This window comes from Mastomys coucha, unplaced genomic scaffold (genome assembly GCF_008632895.1).
Source record: "Mastomys coucha isolate ucsf_1 unplaced genomic scaffold, UCSF_Mcou_1 pScaffold3, whole genome shotgun sequence".
Taxonomy (NCBI): Eukaryota; Metazoa; Chordata; class Mammalia; order Rodentia; family Muridae; genus Mastomys; species Mastomys coucha.
The window spans coordinates 61,638,687-61,656,130 of record NW_022196909.1 but is presented as its reverse complement, the minus strand read 5'-3'; the positions used below and the strand labels follow the sequence as shown (position 1 = coordinate 61,656,130).

At 45.1% G+C, this 17,444-nt stretch overlaps 1 protein-coding gene across 5 annotated transcripts in view; it reads left to right on the top strand.

Annotated features, from left to right (window-relative positions):
* The first annotated feature begins 3,010 nt into the window (after window positions 1–3,010).
* Window positions 3,011–17,444, top strand: part of Ubr2 (ubiquitin protein ligase E3 component n-recognin 2) — an 86,262-nt gene continuing 71,828 nt past the window's right edge. For 3 of the 5 annotated variants that reach the window (XM_031348567.1, XM_031348568.1, XM_031348570.1), the window contains exons 1-2: window positions 3,017–3,449; window positions 12,152–12,411. In XM_031348567.1, the coding sequence (XP_031204427.1) occupies window positions 3,372–3,449; window positions 12,152–12,411 (338 nt within the window). In that variant the 5' untranslated portion in view covers window positions 3,017–3,371. Of the gene's footprint in view, window positions 3,450–12,151; window positions 12,412–17,444 lie in introns of all 5 variants that reach the window. The other 2 variants (XR_004112552.1, XM_031348569.1) reach the window with 2 other exon arrangements.

Genomic DNA, 17,444 nt, shown 5'->3' with positions numbered 1-17,444 from the left:
TTGGTTTTTTGAGACAGGGTTTCTCTGTGTAGCCCTGGCTGTCCTGGAACTCAGCACGCCTTTAATCCCAGCACTTGGGAGGCAGAGGCAGGCAGATTTCTGAGTTCAAAGAGCCATTTTTTTAAGATAGATTTTCTGTGTGTAGCCCTGGCTGTCTTGGAACTCATTCTACAGACCAGGTTGGCCTCAAACACTCAAAGGCATGCATCTGCCTCCCAAGTGTTGGTATTAAGATTGATTGATTTTTATGTGTAGAAGTGTTTACTGTTCTAATCATGCCACATGGATGTTACTTTGTGTCTCTGTCCTCCTCAGACTTTGGGGCAATTTCCTATGCCTATTTCCCAGAATTCTCTCTCTCTCTCTCTCTCTCTCTCTCTCTCTCTCTCTCTCTCTCTCTCTCTGCCTCTCTCTATCAGTCTCTCTCTCTCTGTCTCTCTCTCTCCCTCTCCCTCTCTGTCTCTCTCTTTCTGCCTCTGTGTGTCTCTCTGTGTCTCTTTCTCTCTCTCTCTCTCTCTCTCTCTCTCTCTCTCTCTCTCTCTCTCTGTCTGTCTCTCTCTTCCCTAGAACTCCCACCTCTGAGTTCCTGCTTCAGCTCATTGGCCAAAGCCTTTTTTATTGGCAGGTGGATGCTTTTGCACAGTGCACAAGAGCTTCTTTTTACCACTGTGTGTGCCTGGTACCTTAGGAGTCACCAGATCTCCTGGGACTGGAACTACAGATGGTTGTGGACCACCATATTGGTGCTGGGACTCAAACCCTGGGTCCTCTGTAAGAGCAGCAAGCACTCCTAGCTACTGAGCCACCACCAGTCTCTCATTTAAAAAAATTAAAAACTTATTATAATTGTGTGGTGTGTGTACAAATGTGTGCTCATGCCATGCCATGTATGAAGGTCAGAGGACGATTGCTGGAAGTTGTTTCTCTCCTTTCACTACTGTCTCCAGTTGTCGAGTTTGTGTGACAAACTCTTACCCACTGAGGCACCTTATGAACCCAGTAGTATTTCTTTTAAGTTAGGAATTCAAATACAGGACTGAGTACATAGTAAGTAAGGTTCATCTCCCAGAACAGATGTATGTAGATATGTGAGAAAGGTGGGGTTTTTTTTCCTACTTAAAAATACTATTTTGGGTTGGGGGTGTGTGGGCTTGTGGAGGGGCTTAGAACATCTGACTGACTTAGGGCTAGCCTTCTGCCTCTTTGTTGAGAGTTATGAATTCAAGACAGACTTCCAAAGAGTGAATGCTGACTTAATTACTTTTTGTTGTTGTTATAAGATATCTTGACCAGTGCAACTTATAGAAGAAAGGGTTTGTTGCAGCTTACAGATTCAGAATGTGAGTCTACATCATGGTGGGGAGCCTGGAAGCAGATAAGCATGTTGATTTATGGAGCAGTAGCTGAAAGTTTGCATCTGATCCACAAGTAGGAGGCAGAGGTAGGTGCTAACTGGAAATGGCAAGGGCTTTTGAAACCTGAAAGCCCTCCCCTAGTGACACACCTCCTCCACACAGTTTCACCAGTGGGGAGCCATGCCTTTAAATATATGAGCCCCTAGAAGGGCCATTCTCATTCAGACCACCACGCAGGCTCTTCCAGGGTCTCACTCCTGCCTTTCCCTAATGCTTTTGTGTTCCCTAACAACAAAGGTATCCACCATTTTGTGTTCTTCCCTTTGCCTACCAGACTATTAAGACCATGGCCCCCAAGTAATAGCAGTTGGAAAATAAAAACTGGGGAGTCTGGCATCAACCAGAGCTCGAGCTTGCCTCCCAGAAAGAGATTTCTTACAGTTTCCACAAGTTGTCAGAGCATCTTGCAAGAGAGACTGGAGTCAAGACAATGATGGATCAGGGATGGACTAGGGCCACACCTTGACCAGGGCTGCCCTTTATTTAAACCTAACCCTCATGTCAGGACTCTGAAGGTAATGAACTCAGGGGTGGGCAGAGGGTCACTGGACCTTTTTGTCCCTCTTCTCAATGTGGCTACATTCTCTGCCTCTTCATTATTGCTTATCTCTTTAATTGTCGTATTGAGGATACATGCTTGAGCCCGGCTCGTCAGAGTTGTTGCTTCCAAGCTCTAACCCTCACAACTCCAGTACAACCTATCAGCCTCTTCCTACAGGGCAACGAGGGTTTGTCTGGTCATCTGTGAGAGCCTCAACTTCTCCACGAAGATAATTTAAAAGCTATTTAAATGCATGTCACAAATGACAGTGTATATAAGCCTTCGATTGACCTGCTTTTAGATCTGCTTCTGCCAGTATAGTTTAAAGCAATGCCGCTGAAAAATATCCAGTATTTCTTCTGCTGCTTTGTGGCCTGCCATTGAACCCTAATGTTTTTTTTTTCCTTGACCTTTTGAGAAACTGCGAAAACAATGGCAGTTGCAGCTCTAGCCCTAGCGCGCTCTCCGCGCAGCCGCAGGATGCAGGCAGCTGGACACGGAAGTAAACGCGTGCTTCCAGGGTTGTTTTACTCTGAGAGTTGGTCTTTAAGTTGATTCGTTAGACTCCTTTTCTGTTGCAGCAAGACTTTAAAAAAAAAAAAATGTATCTATCAATCAATTGTCATAAACTAAATTTCTTGCAAATGTACCTTAAGACTTTTCAAAATCTCGGTACTAAATTCACCTCGGTGACTAGTGCCAGGATGACAAGGCATTAGAACCTCCCGAATAGAATGCGCGATTCATTCATTCTTTTGACAATTGAGGGCTTATCAGATACAAGACTTTTGACAGAGAGCTGAGTGTCTCTCGCACCAGGGACGTTTGTTCTTGGTGCTGGGAAGATCAAAGAAATGACAAGAATAAATAGGACTAAGAGACTAAGACGAGAGCTCAAACGTTTCTCGCTCTTCTGGCGTCAAGCCCCTCTCACGGATTCTAAATTGTCTTTTTCCAGGCTTCCGCCAAGGGATGGACTACAACTCCCATGATACTTGTGCGCCGCTCCTTATTAGAGGCTTCTCTCTGGGCCGCGCAGGGGACGACTACAGTACCCAGAATGCTCTGCTCCCCCGCTTGGGTGTTTTTGCCCCTCTCTTGGCGTTGAACGCGGTAGTGGCTATTCGGAGTGCCAGGCCCGGGGTTCTCGGTGTCCTTCCCCGGGTCACGGGCGAGGAGGCGACCTGACTTCTGGGCGCCGAGCCCGGGCGCGCGCGCAGGCGGCTGCTGTCCCTGCTGCAGGTTCGCGTCCCGCTTTGCTCCTTGCGCACCTCGGCTCGCGGCCGCCCGGACGGCCCGGGACTGACTGCCCCGGGGCAGGGGTGACCATCGCGGCTGCGGGAGCAGAGGCGAAGCTGAGGCCCGGGGAGAGGCGACAGCGGCGAGAGCTCTCGAGGAGGGGAGGAGGAGAGAAGATGGCGTCGGAGATGGAGCCCGAGGTGCAGGCCATCGACCGCAGTTTGCTGGAATGTTCTGCCGAGGAGATCGCAGGGGTGAGTGCGGGAGCCCGGGAGGGGAACGTCCGGCCCTCACAGGCCGCGCCCCGGGGGAGGAACAGAGTCCTGGAAATCCCGGAGCCCGCCACTGACTTCGGGTAACAGCCGCGCTGGCCATGTCCTGTGGGGAAAGGACCCAGGAGGCCATCGAGCCTGCTCCTTGCTTTCGGTGCTCAGATCCTCCTTATACCCGGCGACTCTTACTACTGCGTTTCATTATCCCTAATTACCCTCACCCTCCATTAAGTCGACAACACTTGGGCCTTTGCCCTATATGCTGGCTGTTGGAAGATGGGAGGGAGCGAGCCGCTAATGTTGTCGTATAAGCAAGCGCCCTACTTTATCTTCTGATTCCATTTCTCAGGATGAACGGAGCAGTGTCTGCGCCAAAACATTCTATATCCTCTCCCAGCTCCAACTTTGTTGCTGGGACTGCCGGGGTCGGGGAGGAGGGGGTTACCCAGACACCACGGTCCAACATTCCCCCCCACGGTGCTTTTTTAAAAAGTTGTTTTGCACTTGTTTATTTCGTTAGATGGCTGCGTTGGTGCCCGTGTGTAAGGTAGTGGTGCCTCGACGCGTTTGCTGAGCATGGAAGCTGGCAGATTTTAAAAAAATAATAATAATAAAATAAAAAAAAACATAATTTTTCTAAGAGTGAGGAGAAGTTGGACGGAGAACAAACGTTATATAACTTTGAGAAAACAGCTTTGGTGAACAGATGCAAGCTCATTAATGATAGCGTTGATCACAGCCTATCAGGAGCCCTTAGGCCCTAAATTTAAGCCATTCAGACATAGTAAGGACTTAAAATGTAATATGAACAGCGCCGTACAAGTAGCAAAGTTACAAAGACAGCAACTTCAACCAACTCAGTGTCATGTTTTGCCACTGAGGGCAAGGGACAACTATCAGAACAGATTGTCCACAGTGACTGTAAATAGCTCAGACAATTGGAGCCTAGTCTCAGAGGCCTCCAGTTGAAAAAGCTCCCAGGAAATGAGTGACTCTTCAACACATCATCACACAGGATGTTAGGATCAACAATTGGGGTGTGCCGCTGGTGATGGGTAGCTGGAGTGAACTGACAAGGTGAAAGTAGTTTGGGTGGAAGGAAATGAGAAGGGAGTGGGGGTAATTTAAAAAAAAAAAAAAAATAAACTGTTGCCTGATGAGTTTAAGTTTTGTATTTTTGGTAAGGCTTAGTAAGGTGTGCAGTCTGTTTGCCTGTACTCTGTCTGATATTGCACAACCCAAGGACTTTTTCCCCACTCCCCCCACCCCATCTGCCTTTGATTTATCAAAGACATCTGGAAAAAGAAATGAAGGCCCTGTTATAAGAAAACAGGAAAGTAAACAGTTAGTGACTTGGTATCTTATTCTGTCAGATCTGCTCACGGCAGAGGCAGAGGGATTTTTTTTCCCTACCACTAAGCTTGTTGTATCTGTTGCTGGTGGTGACACCAGCTGTGCTACCCGGTTCTGTGAGGAAGCCATCTATAAAGCCAGTGCCAGGCTGTTGCTCCCAGATCGCTCTTAAGTGGTGAAAATTTCAAGCAGATGGAATTGGGGAAAATAAGGGAAATGCAACAAAACTTTTTTTTTTTTTTTTTTTTTTTTTTTTTTTTTTGGTATTTATGTGTATTTGTGTATTCTATTGGGGTATGTACATATAAGTGCAAGGTACCCTGGAACTGGAGTGACAGATGCTAGAGTGGATGCTGCTTTAAGTGGTCTCTCCAGCCCCCAGAAGAACTTCTTTAACTTGTGCTTACTCTGAGTTTAAGATCTTCATCTGAGCTCACTTTACTTTTAAGCACCGTTCCTATAAGAGATTTATGAAATTAAACTTAAGGAAATGTAACCTGAAGGCCAAGAGAAGTCCTTCAAATACAGCAGGTGAACATTAGGATGGATGCCATTATGTCTGAAGGGGTCTTCTGGGTGCGTTTAGTTAGGATGCCAAATACTTAACACTGTTCTTAAAGCCCTAGGCCCCAGCACGGCTCTTGACCACAACTGAAAATCTTAGTCAGGTGTGGTGGTTCATACTTTTAATTCCAGTGCTGCTGAGGCAGAGGTAGGTACATGTTAGTTTGAGGCTAGCCTGTTCTACATGGAGTTACAGGCCAGCCAGGGCTATTTAAAAAAAAAAAAAAAATTTTTTTTAAAGTAAATTTTAGGAAAGATTTAATAGAGAACAGAATTATTGCTGAATTTAGACCTCTATAACTGGTAATTTTCTAAGACCAAGTAATTCCATTTTAACTTAGTAAGTACTGGTGCCGTTTGTGTCATTAGGCTTTCTGTGTGTCCCAGGCTAGTCTTGAACTCACAATTTTCCTGCCTTAGTCTCCTGCATACAGGACATCTAGGCATGTGGCAACCACACCTGGCCTATGAGTAAGTACCAAGTCTTCAACACTTCATGAATACACTATATTAGACAAAAGAAAGACTTTGCGATCGCATCCTTTTTGACCAAGCTGACTCTACTGTAGTAATTTTAGTGCGGACCAGTGAAGCCAGCTGCTGTCAGTCTCTTTCTCCTTGGGAGAATTCAAGTGTGATTGATTATTCTTGTATGTTCTCACGGGTGATTATCATTTAAGAAGTACATGTATTGTTTTCTCCCAAGCATATAAAGAAATCCAAGCTGTGTTTGGTTGGTAAGCACTCTAGGGACTGAGTGAGCAGGGTCACTTGGAAGTTTCAGTCCAGCCTGTGCTCTGTAGGGGATCCTTAACATAGAGGGGGTGGGGCTGAAGAGAAGAGAAAAGAAATTGGAGTTGGGTAGATGGCTTCTTCAGGCACAGCAGTGTATGGCTGTGATCCCAGGAGAGCAGGAGACTGGAGGATTCCTGGGACTTGCTAGCAAGCTAGTCTGGCAGAATCAATGAACTCTATATTCTGTGAGCGACTTGTTTAAAATAAGGTATCAAGCAGCTGGGGAAGTCATCCAATGTCCCCTCCTCCTCGGCCATGCACACACACAGCAAATGAGAGATTCCCAAATGTTCTGACATGAGCTTGAGTTTCTGTCTGAATGTGGGTGTGTGAGGGATGAATGGATGTGGAGCACCTGCATGCCAGGCTGTCTTGTGGCAGTCATAAGACATCTTGTGGAGTCCATTCTTTTCTTTCATCTATTCTGTAGACTCTGGGGATTAAACACAGATTACCAGGCTTGCCAGGCAAGCTCCTGTAACCAGTGGGCTCTTGCCAGCACTCGTTAGAGACGTTTTGTGTAGCATTGTGTGTGTGCTGCTTTCTAGCTTCACATTGTGAGCAGTGCAGTGTGTGGTTCAGGGATTGGGGAGCATTCCTAGAGCTGGATGCTCATGAAGTTCATTTCATCTCTTCCCAGATCTCTAAGCTGTGAACAACTGCTAATCTATTTTCTATCTCTATAGTTTTCATTTATTCTGCACCTTGTATAAGTGGAATCATACAATGTATTTTGTGATTATCTTCTTTCTTTTCACAGAGTTCACCAGTGTTGTAGGATTCATCAATCTCTCACTCCTTTTTATTGCCAAACAATAGCCCCTTGTACAGATGGATATAGCACATCTTATCTGTTCACGAGTGGAAAGATATTTGGGCTTGGTGCTTTTTGAATATCTGGAATGTGCCACTGTGAATATTTGTGTAGAGATGTGTGTGTACACACTTTGATTTCTCTTGGCTGTGTCCCTAGGAGGAGAACTGCTGGGTCATATGTTAATAACTCTTTTGAGGAACTGCCAGCCTGTTTTCCAAAGTGGCTGCCGCATTTTATATTCCATCAGCAGGGCAGGAGGGTTCGTGGTTTTCTGTTTCCTTGCCAGCTCTTGTCTGCTCTTGATTGTTGCCATTATGCTAGGTGAGAAGTATTGTCTCATGATTGGCTTTTCTTACTTGATCATGATGTTGAACACTTGTCATGAGCTTAGTGCCGATTTCCTAATCTTTCTACCTGTTAACGTAGCTTTCCTCCTCCAGCTTTATACTCCATTTTACCAGTGGGGTTTGCTGTTTTATAGCTAGCTAGGTCACTTGCATGTTGCATATAGCCTTGTTTGAGAGCAAACCAGATGTGCTTGAAGGATGTGAATTAATTGGCTGTAGAACACTTAGAAACAGTAATGAAGGAGGCCAACCTCTGTGGACTCTTTTGTTTTTGTGTTTATATTTTTGTAACTGCTCCCGATCCCGAGACTTTAACCTTCAATAAAAGGAAGGCTGGGAATGTTGTTCTAGCATGTTTACTCTGGTGGAATGAGGTGGCAGTTTCTTTCCTTGATGGGGACTTACAGGGTAGTAAATGTCTATTACCCTAATCCATGTTTCTGAAATAAGGACAAATGAAAGCGCAGCCAAGTTAGAAATCCCAGTAACATCTCACAGACCACTCAGCTGCAGGGAGGAGGGGAGAACTGATAGAGAAAACTGTTGTTTTATTATCTTGAGAAATGTGTGAGCAATCACTATGAGAGACATCCTAAAATTTTCTTGCTTTATATAATGATGCTAAGTTTAATCAGATTATGGTGTTTGTAATAGAGTTCAAATATATTACCTGCTTTTTAATTTTCCCACAGCAGTCGTAAGCTTTTGCATTTGTTTACTTATCTGGGCAGTCCTGAGTGCTGTACCCACGGCCTATGTTCTGTACTACTGAACTACATCGTCAGCCCCAGTTGTTTACTTTCTAGAAGTAGGGAACATATGTCAGCCTTTTTAGCTGGGTTTTGAAATAATAGCACATAATAAAATGATATTTAAAATTAGATGCATGTTTTGTGTAAGGATAATAGCCTGAACTTTTTTCTTTCCTCTAAGATTTATTTTTAATTTTTAGTTATGTATGTGTATGTGTGTTTCTGTTTCTGTGTGTATGTCCATGTATGTTGGTGCTCTTAAGATGCCAAAGGAAGTCAGAGTTACAGGAGACTGTGGGAACTGAATTCAGGGTCTCTGGGCCACGGTCCTCCTCCAGCCCAAGCTGCTTCTTTTGTGACCTTTAGGAGCAGACTTGATACATGTGCGGTTTGAAGCCACAATTATTAATCCAACATAATTTCTCCTAGGAACCTTTTGTTTTTTATTGCAGTGCTATAGAAGGAAGGTCTTAGGAGAGATCCAGGATAAAGTAAGGGAAACTAATGTTTTTCTTCATTCTTTTCAATAGGGTCTTATGTGGCACAGACTGACCTCTGCTTCCTAAGTAGCTGAGGCTGACCTTGAACTTCTGGTATTCCTGCCTCCACATCCCAAGTGCAGGGATTACAGGCTGTGCCCCATCCCCCTACCCATTTCACCATTTTAAATTTGATCTTTTTTAGAAATTCATGTTCTCATTCTCGTGTGCTTTCTGTCTTACTGTAGCAGGGCCTTGCTCACTCTACCCCTGAGCTATAGTCCCAGTGCTTTCTGCTTTTGAAAATCTATTTTTTCAAGACTTATTTCTGACAAGGCTTGGTACCACATGCCTAATCACAGCACTCAGGTGAAGGAGGCAGGAGGATCTCTGTGAGTTCCTAATGTACATAAGGAGTTCCGGGCTAGCCAGAGCTATGTAGTGAGAACCTGTTATCCCCTTCTGGTTTTTATTTTAAGAGGTGTCTGTCTGTCTGTCTGGGTATATTCCCATGAGGGCAGGTACCCACAGCATCCAGAAGAGTGTTGGATCACTTAGAGCTGGAGTTACAGGAGCCAAACTATGTTCCTATGCCACAGAGCAGCTTTTAACCTCTGACCTATCTCTCCAGTACCTACATTTATTTTTTTAAATGAGTATGTATGTCAGTATGCTTTGCTCTCCCACTGGAAAAAAATGCTTTTAAGTAAAACTTTTCATAGTGTTATTAAAATTGTATTCAGACTTTTTACTTTTTCATTCATAAAAGTGCATAGGCTAATTTGACAATCCTTATTCTTATCTTTCCTTACCTGACAATGGTAAACAATTGGACATTTCCAATTGGGACAATGAAGGTACCGTTTAAAACTCAGTGAGTCAGATGTGGTGGCGCATGCCTTTAACTCCAGAACTTGGGGTGCAGAGCAAGAAAATGTCTGAGAGTTCAAGGCCAGTCTGGTCTACACGGTTGTTCCAGGGCAGCGCAGACAGACTCAGTGTCAAAACAAAACAAAACCCCTCAATGAGTAAGACTGCACTGTTCTTGTAACTGTGGAGCGTAAAGTGAGTGTGTGTACGTGCTCGCTCACATGTGCGTGTTCCTGCTCTTTAAAAGGGGGGAATTCTTAAGATCTTGGGATTGTCTCCTAAGAAATACTGTCATCTTAAAAATAATTTATAGGCTCTTCCTTCTTACATAAAGTAAACATGAAAGCAGTGTTTGGATAATTGACTTTTACCTAAGCAGTAAAAACTCACATTTGCCATTACAGCCTTTCTCTCAGTGCCATTCCTTATGAACCAGTGTTTAGATTTTTAGCAAAAGTTCTCTGGAACATGAGATTGACTAAAAAGTTAATATATGCTACTCATGAAATTTTTGTTTGTTTGTTTTTGTTTTTCAAGATAGGGTTTCTCTGTGTAATAGCCCTGGTTTTCCTGGAACTCCCTTTGTAGACGAGGTTGACCTCAAATTCTCAGAGATCCACCTGGGTGCTGGGATTAAAGCCTTGCACCATAATCCCTGGCCTACCTTATAACCTTAAAATGTTATTTTTTTAGAAGGGTTGAAGTTTCTGTAGATAACAGTTACACGAAGGCCTTACATTTACTTTTTAATTTCTTTTTCTTTTATGCATATGGGCATTTTATCTGGATGTATGTCTGTACCATGTGTATGTCTGGTGCCCTTGGAGTTTAGAAGAGGGCATCACATCTCTTGGAACTGAAGTTACTGATGGCTTGTGAGCTACCATGTGGGTGCTGGGAACTGACCCTGGGTCCTCTGCAAGAGAACAAGTGCTTTAACCTCTGAGCCAGCTCTCTAGCTCTGTACACAGACTTCTCAGGTGCTGGCTTTAATCAGAGTCCCTTGAGTTCTTGGTCTTCCTGCTTCTACCTCTGGTGTTCTAGGATGACAGGTACACATTAGCCATGCCTGGTTTGACTAGGACTCTTTTTATTTTCTTTTTGACCTTTCTTTTTTTTCTTTTTTTCAAAGATTTATTTATTTTATATATATGAGAACACTGTTGCTGTCTTCAGACACACCAGAAGAGGGTATCTGATCCCATTGCAGATGGTTGTGAGCCATCATGTGGTGCTGGGAACTGAACTCAGGTTCTCTGGAAGAGCAGTCAGTGCTCTTAACCGCTGAGGCATCTTTCCAGCCCTCTTTTTTGGTTTTTCGAGACAGGGTTTCTTTGTGTAGTTCTGGCTGTACTGCAACTAACTCTGAAGACCAGGCTGGCCTCAAACTCAAGAGATCCACCTGCCTCTGCCTCCCAAGTTCTTAGACTAAAGTTGTGTGCCACCACTGCCCAGCAAATAGTCTCTTAGCAAGACTGACTACAGCTAAGTAAACGCTGGGTCTAAGGGTTTGTTAGCAGTTCAGGGAACTGTGTCTTAGTAGAGTGTGCCATTTTATCTCATGGCTTGAGGTTTATAATCCTTTTCTTGGCTTAGAGGCAACATGACAGACACAAAGATGTTTAAGAGAACAATGAACACATGAGCAGAGGGCAGGCATGCGGAGCAGGAGGCCAGGAAAGGCTTAGTGTTAGAGACTTCCCTGACCCCTGCAGGCCTGAGCTCCCCCTACCCCTACCCCACTTTCTTTCTGTGTATAAGTACAATGGGAACGTAGACCTATTTGCAGTCATTTACTGGTGCTCACTGCTTTAAACCTGACAAGAGGGGGAGGGGGTCAGGGGAAATGGACCAAGAATACACCTTGCAGGAGGCCAAGGAAGTGCACTTGGAGAGGATGGGTAAGGGATTCTGTAGAGAAAGAGATGAGTGGATGCCTGCCTGATGGCGGAAACAAAGCACTTAGATGCTAAGCGGAGCAGAAGAGGGATCTTCACAGATTTGGAAAGATCGCAAGCTCAGTTTGGGGCATTTTGACTTGGTACCTGTGACATACCCAGGTGTGTAAGAGTTCGAAGCAAAAGTTGAGGCACAGGAAAGGGAGGTGTTTGTTTTGTTTTGTTGTTTTCAATTTGTATTTAGTGGGGAGAACCAAGAGGAAAGGTTTTATAAGAAGTCGATCAGAGAAAGAAGCCATAGTCCATAAGCTAGGCTCTTGTGAGACTGTACACATGTGTACATGCGCATGTGCACACACACACACACCCCTCTATTCATCTATCCTTGACAAAAAAAAAATCCCTGTCACAACTGGAATAATATTTCAGCAGAGCATTAGAGACCAAGTGAACATAACAGCTGGATCTGAATAAGGCGAGTGTATGTGGGGTAGGGTGATGGCAGGGAGCACATACGTCAAGGCAGACGACATCCTAGGAGAGTCTGTTTTCTCCTCCTACCTTTATGAGGGTCCTGGGATTGCAAGTAAGTCATCCGGCAAGCACTTTGACTCATGGAGCTATCTTGCCGGCCCAGACTAAATTTTAATGTACAACAGTATAAGCAAAATAGGATTTTTACTATTAGTAGTACTTTTTTTTTTTTTTTTTTTTTTTTTTTTTTTTTTTACCAAAAATGAAGTTGCTTATAATTACTGAAGCTAACAGTTAGCTGACTTTATTTAAAACCTTGTTTTCTTTTTCTAAAGAAATGGCTGCAAGCAACCGACCTCACCAGGGAAGTATACCAGCATTTAGCCCATTGTGTGCCCAAAATCTACTGCCGGGGTCCCAACCCTTCCCCTCAGAAGGAAGACACACTGGCACAGCACATCTTGTTGGGACCAATGGAGTGGTACATCTGCGGTGAAGACCCTGCGCTAGGCTTTCCAAAGCTCGAGCAGGCAAACAAGCCTTCTCATCTCTGTGGCCGAGTGTTTAAAGTAGGGGAACCTACATACTCCTGCAGGTAAGATACGGCAGTTCTCCTGTACAACCTCAAACCTTTATTCCTAGACTATAAAATCTATACATTTAAAAGTCCACCATTTATTAAACTAATTTGGAAACAAATATTCACGAAATGATTTCCCAGTTCAAGAACCAACCTGTCCCCAGCCCAGGAGAAGCCCGCCCATCTCTGTGCTGGCTGTAGTTCCTGATGCATGGTGCTCACAGCGATTCTTTCTGAGGTGGCCATTGTTCCAGAACTGGCTGTGGAGCCTCGTCACCCTGGCGCCTTTGTTACTCTCCTGTCCCTTGACTAGCTTTGGGCTGCTTCTGTCCCCTGGCAGGGTGAGGTGCTCAGGCACAGTGAGGTGCTCAGGCACGATGAGGTGCCCACAGCTCTCTGTATTCGCTGTGACCTATATGGAGAACCAGCTATGTCTCCACAGAGTTTCTTCTTATTGGGAGTGGTAGAAAGTAGGATATATTGGCTGCATGGGCTTACTGATACAAGATGGCCTTATAAGATTGGTGAAATTGAATCTGAGAGAGCAGACAGAGAGTAATGCTCCCTGACCCATCTGACTTTCCATTCTGATTAGCACCATTAACACTTCGCCTGTCCAGAAATTCTCTATGCATGATAGGTATCACGCGTGCATATGTACATGTAGATTATCTTAACCACAGGTATGCACACATACACACAAAAAGGAATATATGGGCTGGTGGGGCGGCTCAGAATTTGATAATTTGATGCCAGAGACCACTGGTAGAAGGAGAGACCTCCACACATACTCCATGGTTCTCAAAAGCCTATACATGTGTCCATGAACACAAAATGGATTACTGTAATAAAAATAAACATATAAGCTGGGTATGGTGGTACATGCCTCTGATATCAGCATTCAGAGTCAGAGGCAGGGGGATCTCTGAAATTGAAGCCAGCCTGGTCTACATAGTTTCTGGCATAAGATGCCACAGTGGCATCTCAGATTTCTCCCAGTCTGCCTTGAAATCAACCATTTTCCCAAGAAACTGCTTTCTTAGTAGAGATGGCGTTTGAAGATAGCACAGTGGCCAGGTGGGAAGTGCTCCTGTTTCTCCAGGTTGTCCAGTACTTCTGCACCCTCTCCTAGGGCTGCATTCTATCTCTGTCCAAGCACTGAAGCAGATATCCAGGGTCAGGCTCCACTGATTTCCTACTTCTAACCAACCCATCTGGGTTATTTTGAGTTTGTGTAGTTCCCTGCTCTGACAGGAGGAACTTGAGTCCATTATTCTTCGGTGCGTGGCCATTGCTTGGCTCTTGCCACCCAGCTGTGTGTGCTTACCCTTCCTCCCATGTTCAGGGACACAGCCTAGCCTTCCTTGAGTCTCTGCTGCCAGATCAAGTGTCTTTGTGTAGTGCTCTCTTGCCCAGCAATGTAGGAAGCCTGCAGAGCCCCGCCTGACCCTTAATCGGCTGATGTCACATCATCTGCTGTCCTTAGGGGGATCTCAGGAACAGCACCAGTAGAATGTGGACATGTTACAAGAGAGTGTAGCTAGGGTGACTGGCATGACATATCTGGGGAGACCCAAGTGGCTGGCTCACACCTCTTTGCTACCAGTTAGGTGCTGAGGACCTGGATAATTCCCAGAGAATCCACTAATCTTGAGCTCACATCAGAAACTCAAGAAACTGTAGTCATTTGAGTGTGGATGGCGGCTGCAAAGGGGATAGAGATACTCATTCAGCAAGGAGCGTGGGGCACTGTTACGCTGCACCCCCGGTCAGGGAGCAGAGAGAGATGGATGCTGCTCCTCAGCTTGCTTCTCTCTTATTCAGTCAGGATCCCAGCCTGTGGGCTCGTGCTGCCCGCATTCAGGATGGGTCTTCCCACTTCCTTTAAACCTCTCTGGAAAATCCTCATAGACTTATCCAAAAATGCATGTCTACTGTGATTCTAAATCCAGTCACATAATCAAGATGGCCAGGAAGCTTCCACCCCACACTCATCCTTGACCACAGAGGGACGCTGTTTCATCTACCCGGACTCAAATCTCCACCGTAGTTACTGCGCCTTGTGCTGCCTGTTGTTCAGCCTCTCTGTATTTCATCTCATCTTACTCGGTCTCAGTGGCCACCATGATGGGAGAGCTGAGTGTACATTACTCTATATACCAATACAAGCCAGTCAGGCAGAATCTCACTTAGTCCTCCCATAGCCTCTGAAATAATGCCTTTCAGGAACCCAAGGGTCAGTGAGTAACTTCCATACAATCATAAAGCTTAAAACTGGGCTGGAGAGATGGCTCAGCAGTTAAGACCAGTGACTGCTCTTCCAGAGGTCCTGAGTTGAATACCCAGTAACCACATGGTGGCTCACAACCATCTGTAATGGGATCCAGTGCTCTCTTCTGGTGTGTCTGAAGAGAGTGACAGTGTACTCATACATAAAATAAATAAATAAATCTTTAAATAATAAAGCTTAAAAGTACATCCAATGTAGAGGAAAACTCCGGTTCAGTTTGTTTCTCCTGTTATATTCTCATAATACAGATGCCAAAATGTGTAGAGATCATCCATCCCCATCATACACTTACACACACCCCTCCACCCTCCCACCCCGAGTGTAGGCAGTCAGTTTTAAAGATAGGTCGCTGCTTCAGTTCTACAGGACTGCCCCTCCCACTCCATCTCAAATGATTATCACAATTCTGAACCCCTTGTGTTCAGGAGGGACTGCTTAAGAGTCCTATGACTCTCTCCTTGGGTTTGATTAATTTGCTGCATGGAATTATATTTCTTGAGCTACTATAAATCATATTGCAAAGGATACCGATAAAATGATGTGCAGGGCAGGATATGGGAGACAGAGTGTGCCTCCCTTGGGTGCTCAGCATTCTGTAAGCTGTCCATGCTGCAGCCTTTCTGGGTTTTATGGAATGTGCATGAAGCTCAGTCATGCAGGAGCATCATGGGACAGAAAGGGTAAGACCTAATGCTAATAATAGACTGAGTGGTAAACCCAGCAAAGCCTGTCTATGGATTCTTCTCAGCCTCTGCAGCATTTCTTCTAGGTGGTGTGGGGCAGGAACTCTTCTGGAATCTCCATTAGGATCCGCTTAGCTACTCTCAAGTTTCCGTATGGCTGACTTCAGGACAGAAGGCTGGGATGGGTGTCCTTCCAGTTCTGGTGACCTGGCTTAGAAGGAAGAACAGGTTTGGCAGGAGAGCAGGAGTTTGCTTTCTGAGGCCTGAGGCACCTCCGTGTTATTCCAGCCACTAGGAAGGCACAGGCAGGGGGCATGTGTGTGATATCACACCAGGCCTCTACTGCAAGCCCTTGCACATTCTCCTTGCCTGCCTTTATTTTTCACATTCCAGTGTGTTAGGAGTTCTTTCACTCATATGTAATAAAATGTGGGGAAATGGGCTGGGTTTTTTTGTTTTTTCAGCTAAATTCAGATGTGTAGACACGTACTTTGTTGTTAAAAATATATCACTGCGGCTGGAGAGCAGCTCAGCAGTTCTGAGCACTGTCTGCCCTTGCAGAGGACTCAGTTCCCTTCCCAGCATCCATGTTGGTCTGCTTGAAACCATGTGCAACCCCCATTCCAGGGTGGCTAACTCACCTCTGTTCTAAGCAGGCTCATGCACATACCCACATTTAGATACACAGAAATACATGTAATTTAAGATACTAAAAATAAATATTGCAAAACGTGATATGCTGGGAGGATGGCTCAGTGGTAGTGGGTCTTTGTCATCAAGCCTTGAAGCCTGAGTCAGATCCTCCAGACCCACGTGATTGAAGGAGAGGACTGACAGCTGCAAGTTCTCTGTGACCTCCACACATGCAGTGTGGTGCACAGGCATGGTCACATGCACACACCAATGAAGAAATAATGAAACATAGGAGGTGATAGTAAGAAAAGTGCTTTTGAGTATTCTTGTTTTATTTTAATGGATTATTTCTCATGACCACTGAAACTCAGAAGTGTGACCTGCTGTTGGGGACTCTCATCCTTAGTAAAGGCTGGGGAGTTTCTGAGATGGAGAGAATAAAATAAGATCTCTATACAGTTTCCTAGGTTGTCACCCCTAGAGAAAGAATTGTGGGGGATCTTGATGAATTTTATTGCAGAGACAAGTGAGGCATGCTGGCCTCCGGACCGAGCTGTGCTGCTGTGGTTTCAGACCCCTGTCATATGGGCACACTAGACAGAGAGGAGTAAGACCCGTCATATGGGCACACTAGATGGAGGAGAGGAAGGAGTTAGAGAGAACTGCTCTAAGACAGGTATGATTTGCCCCTGTAGGGTTCACTCTCTCTGTCCTTACATGGGGTTTTCAGGTGTGCCAGGTGCATGATGGGAACAGCTCGTTTGCAAGACTGAAGATAGTGAGATACCATTGTGGTGAAGCAAGGATGGCTGTCACCACAACTGGCCACATTAGGTCCAGCCCCTGTGGGCGGTGCTGTGGGTTAGTGTTGCAGCAGCCACAGGATGGCCTGCTGTAACATGGCTGTGAGGTTGCATCAGCAGCCAGCCTCCATGCAGTTTGACCCTTAGTGGAAAAGCAAGTTGTCTTGTGGTACTGTTCTCTCTTACCACAAAGTACACACAAAGGTCACTATAGAGCACACTCGGGCTGTGGAAAAAGATGGTGGTAACAGCCCGATGATGTCCTGAACTCAGATTTCCTGTTAGCCCAAACTAGGCTGCTCTGAGTCCTGGTTGCCAGCTGCAGATATAAAATACGTATCTAGTGCCTCAGGCAGAACAACAGACACTGTCAGATCCCAGGGCCACTGCTGAGAGTGCAGGGACAGTACAAAGGTGACATTTGCTGCTCACTGTTTCTTTAGTAGTGCTGTTCTTTGTCACCAATTCTTGTTCAGTAACATTGTCAGCCAGCTACTCCTGAGAGTGTTCTTCAGATTAAGCATAGAAAATCCTGCCATTCTGGGTTTTGCAGCCGCAAGGATTCACTCTGCCTTAGTATATGAGACATGTATATCTCATAGGAACATTTGCTGCCCCATTCTTTGGGAATTTTTTTTT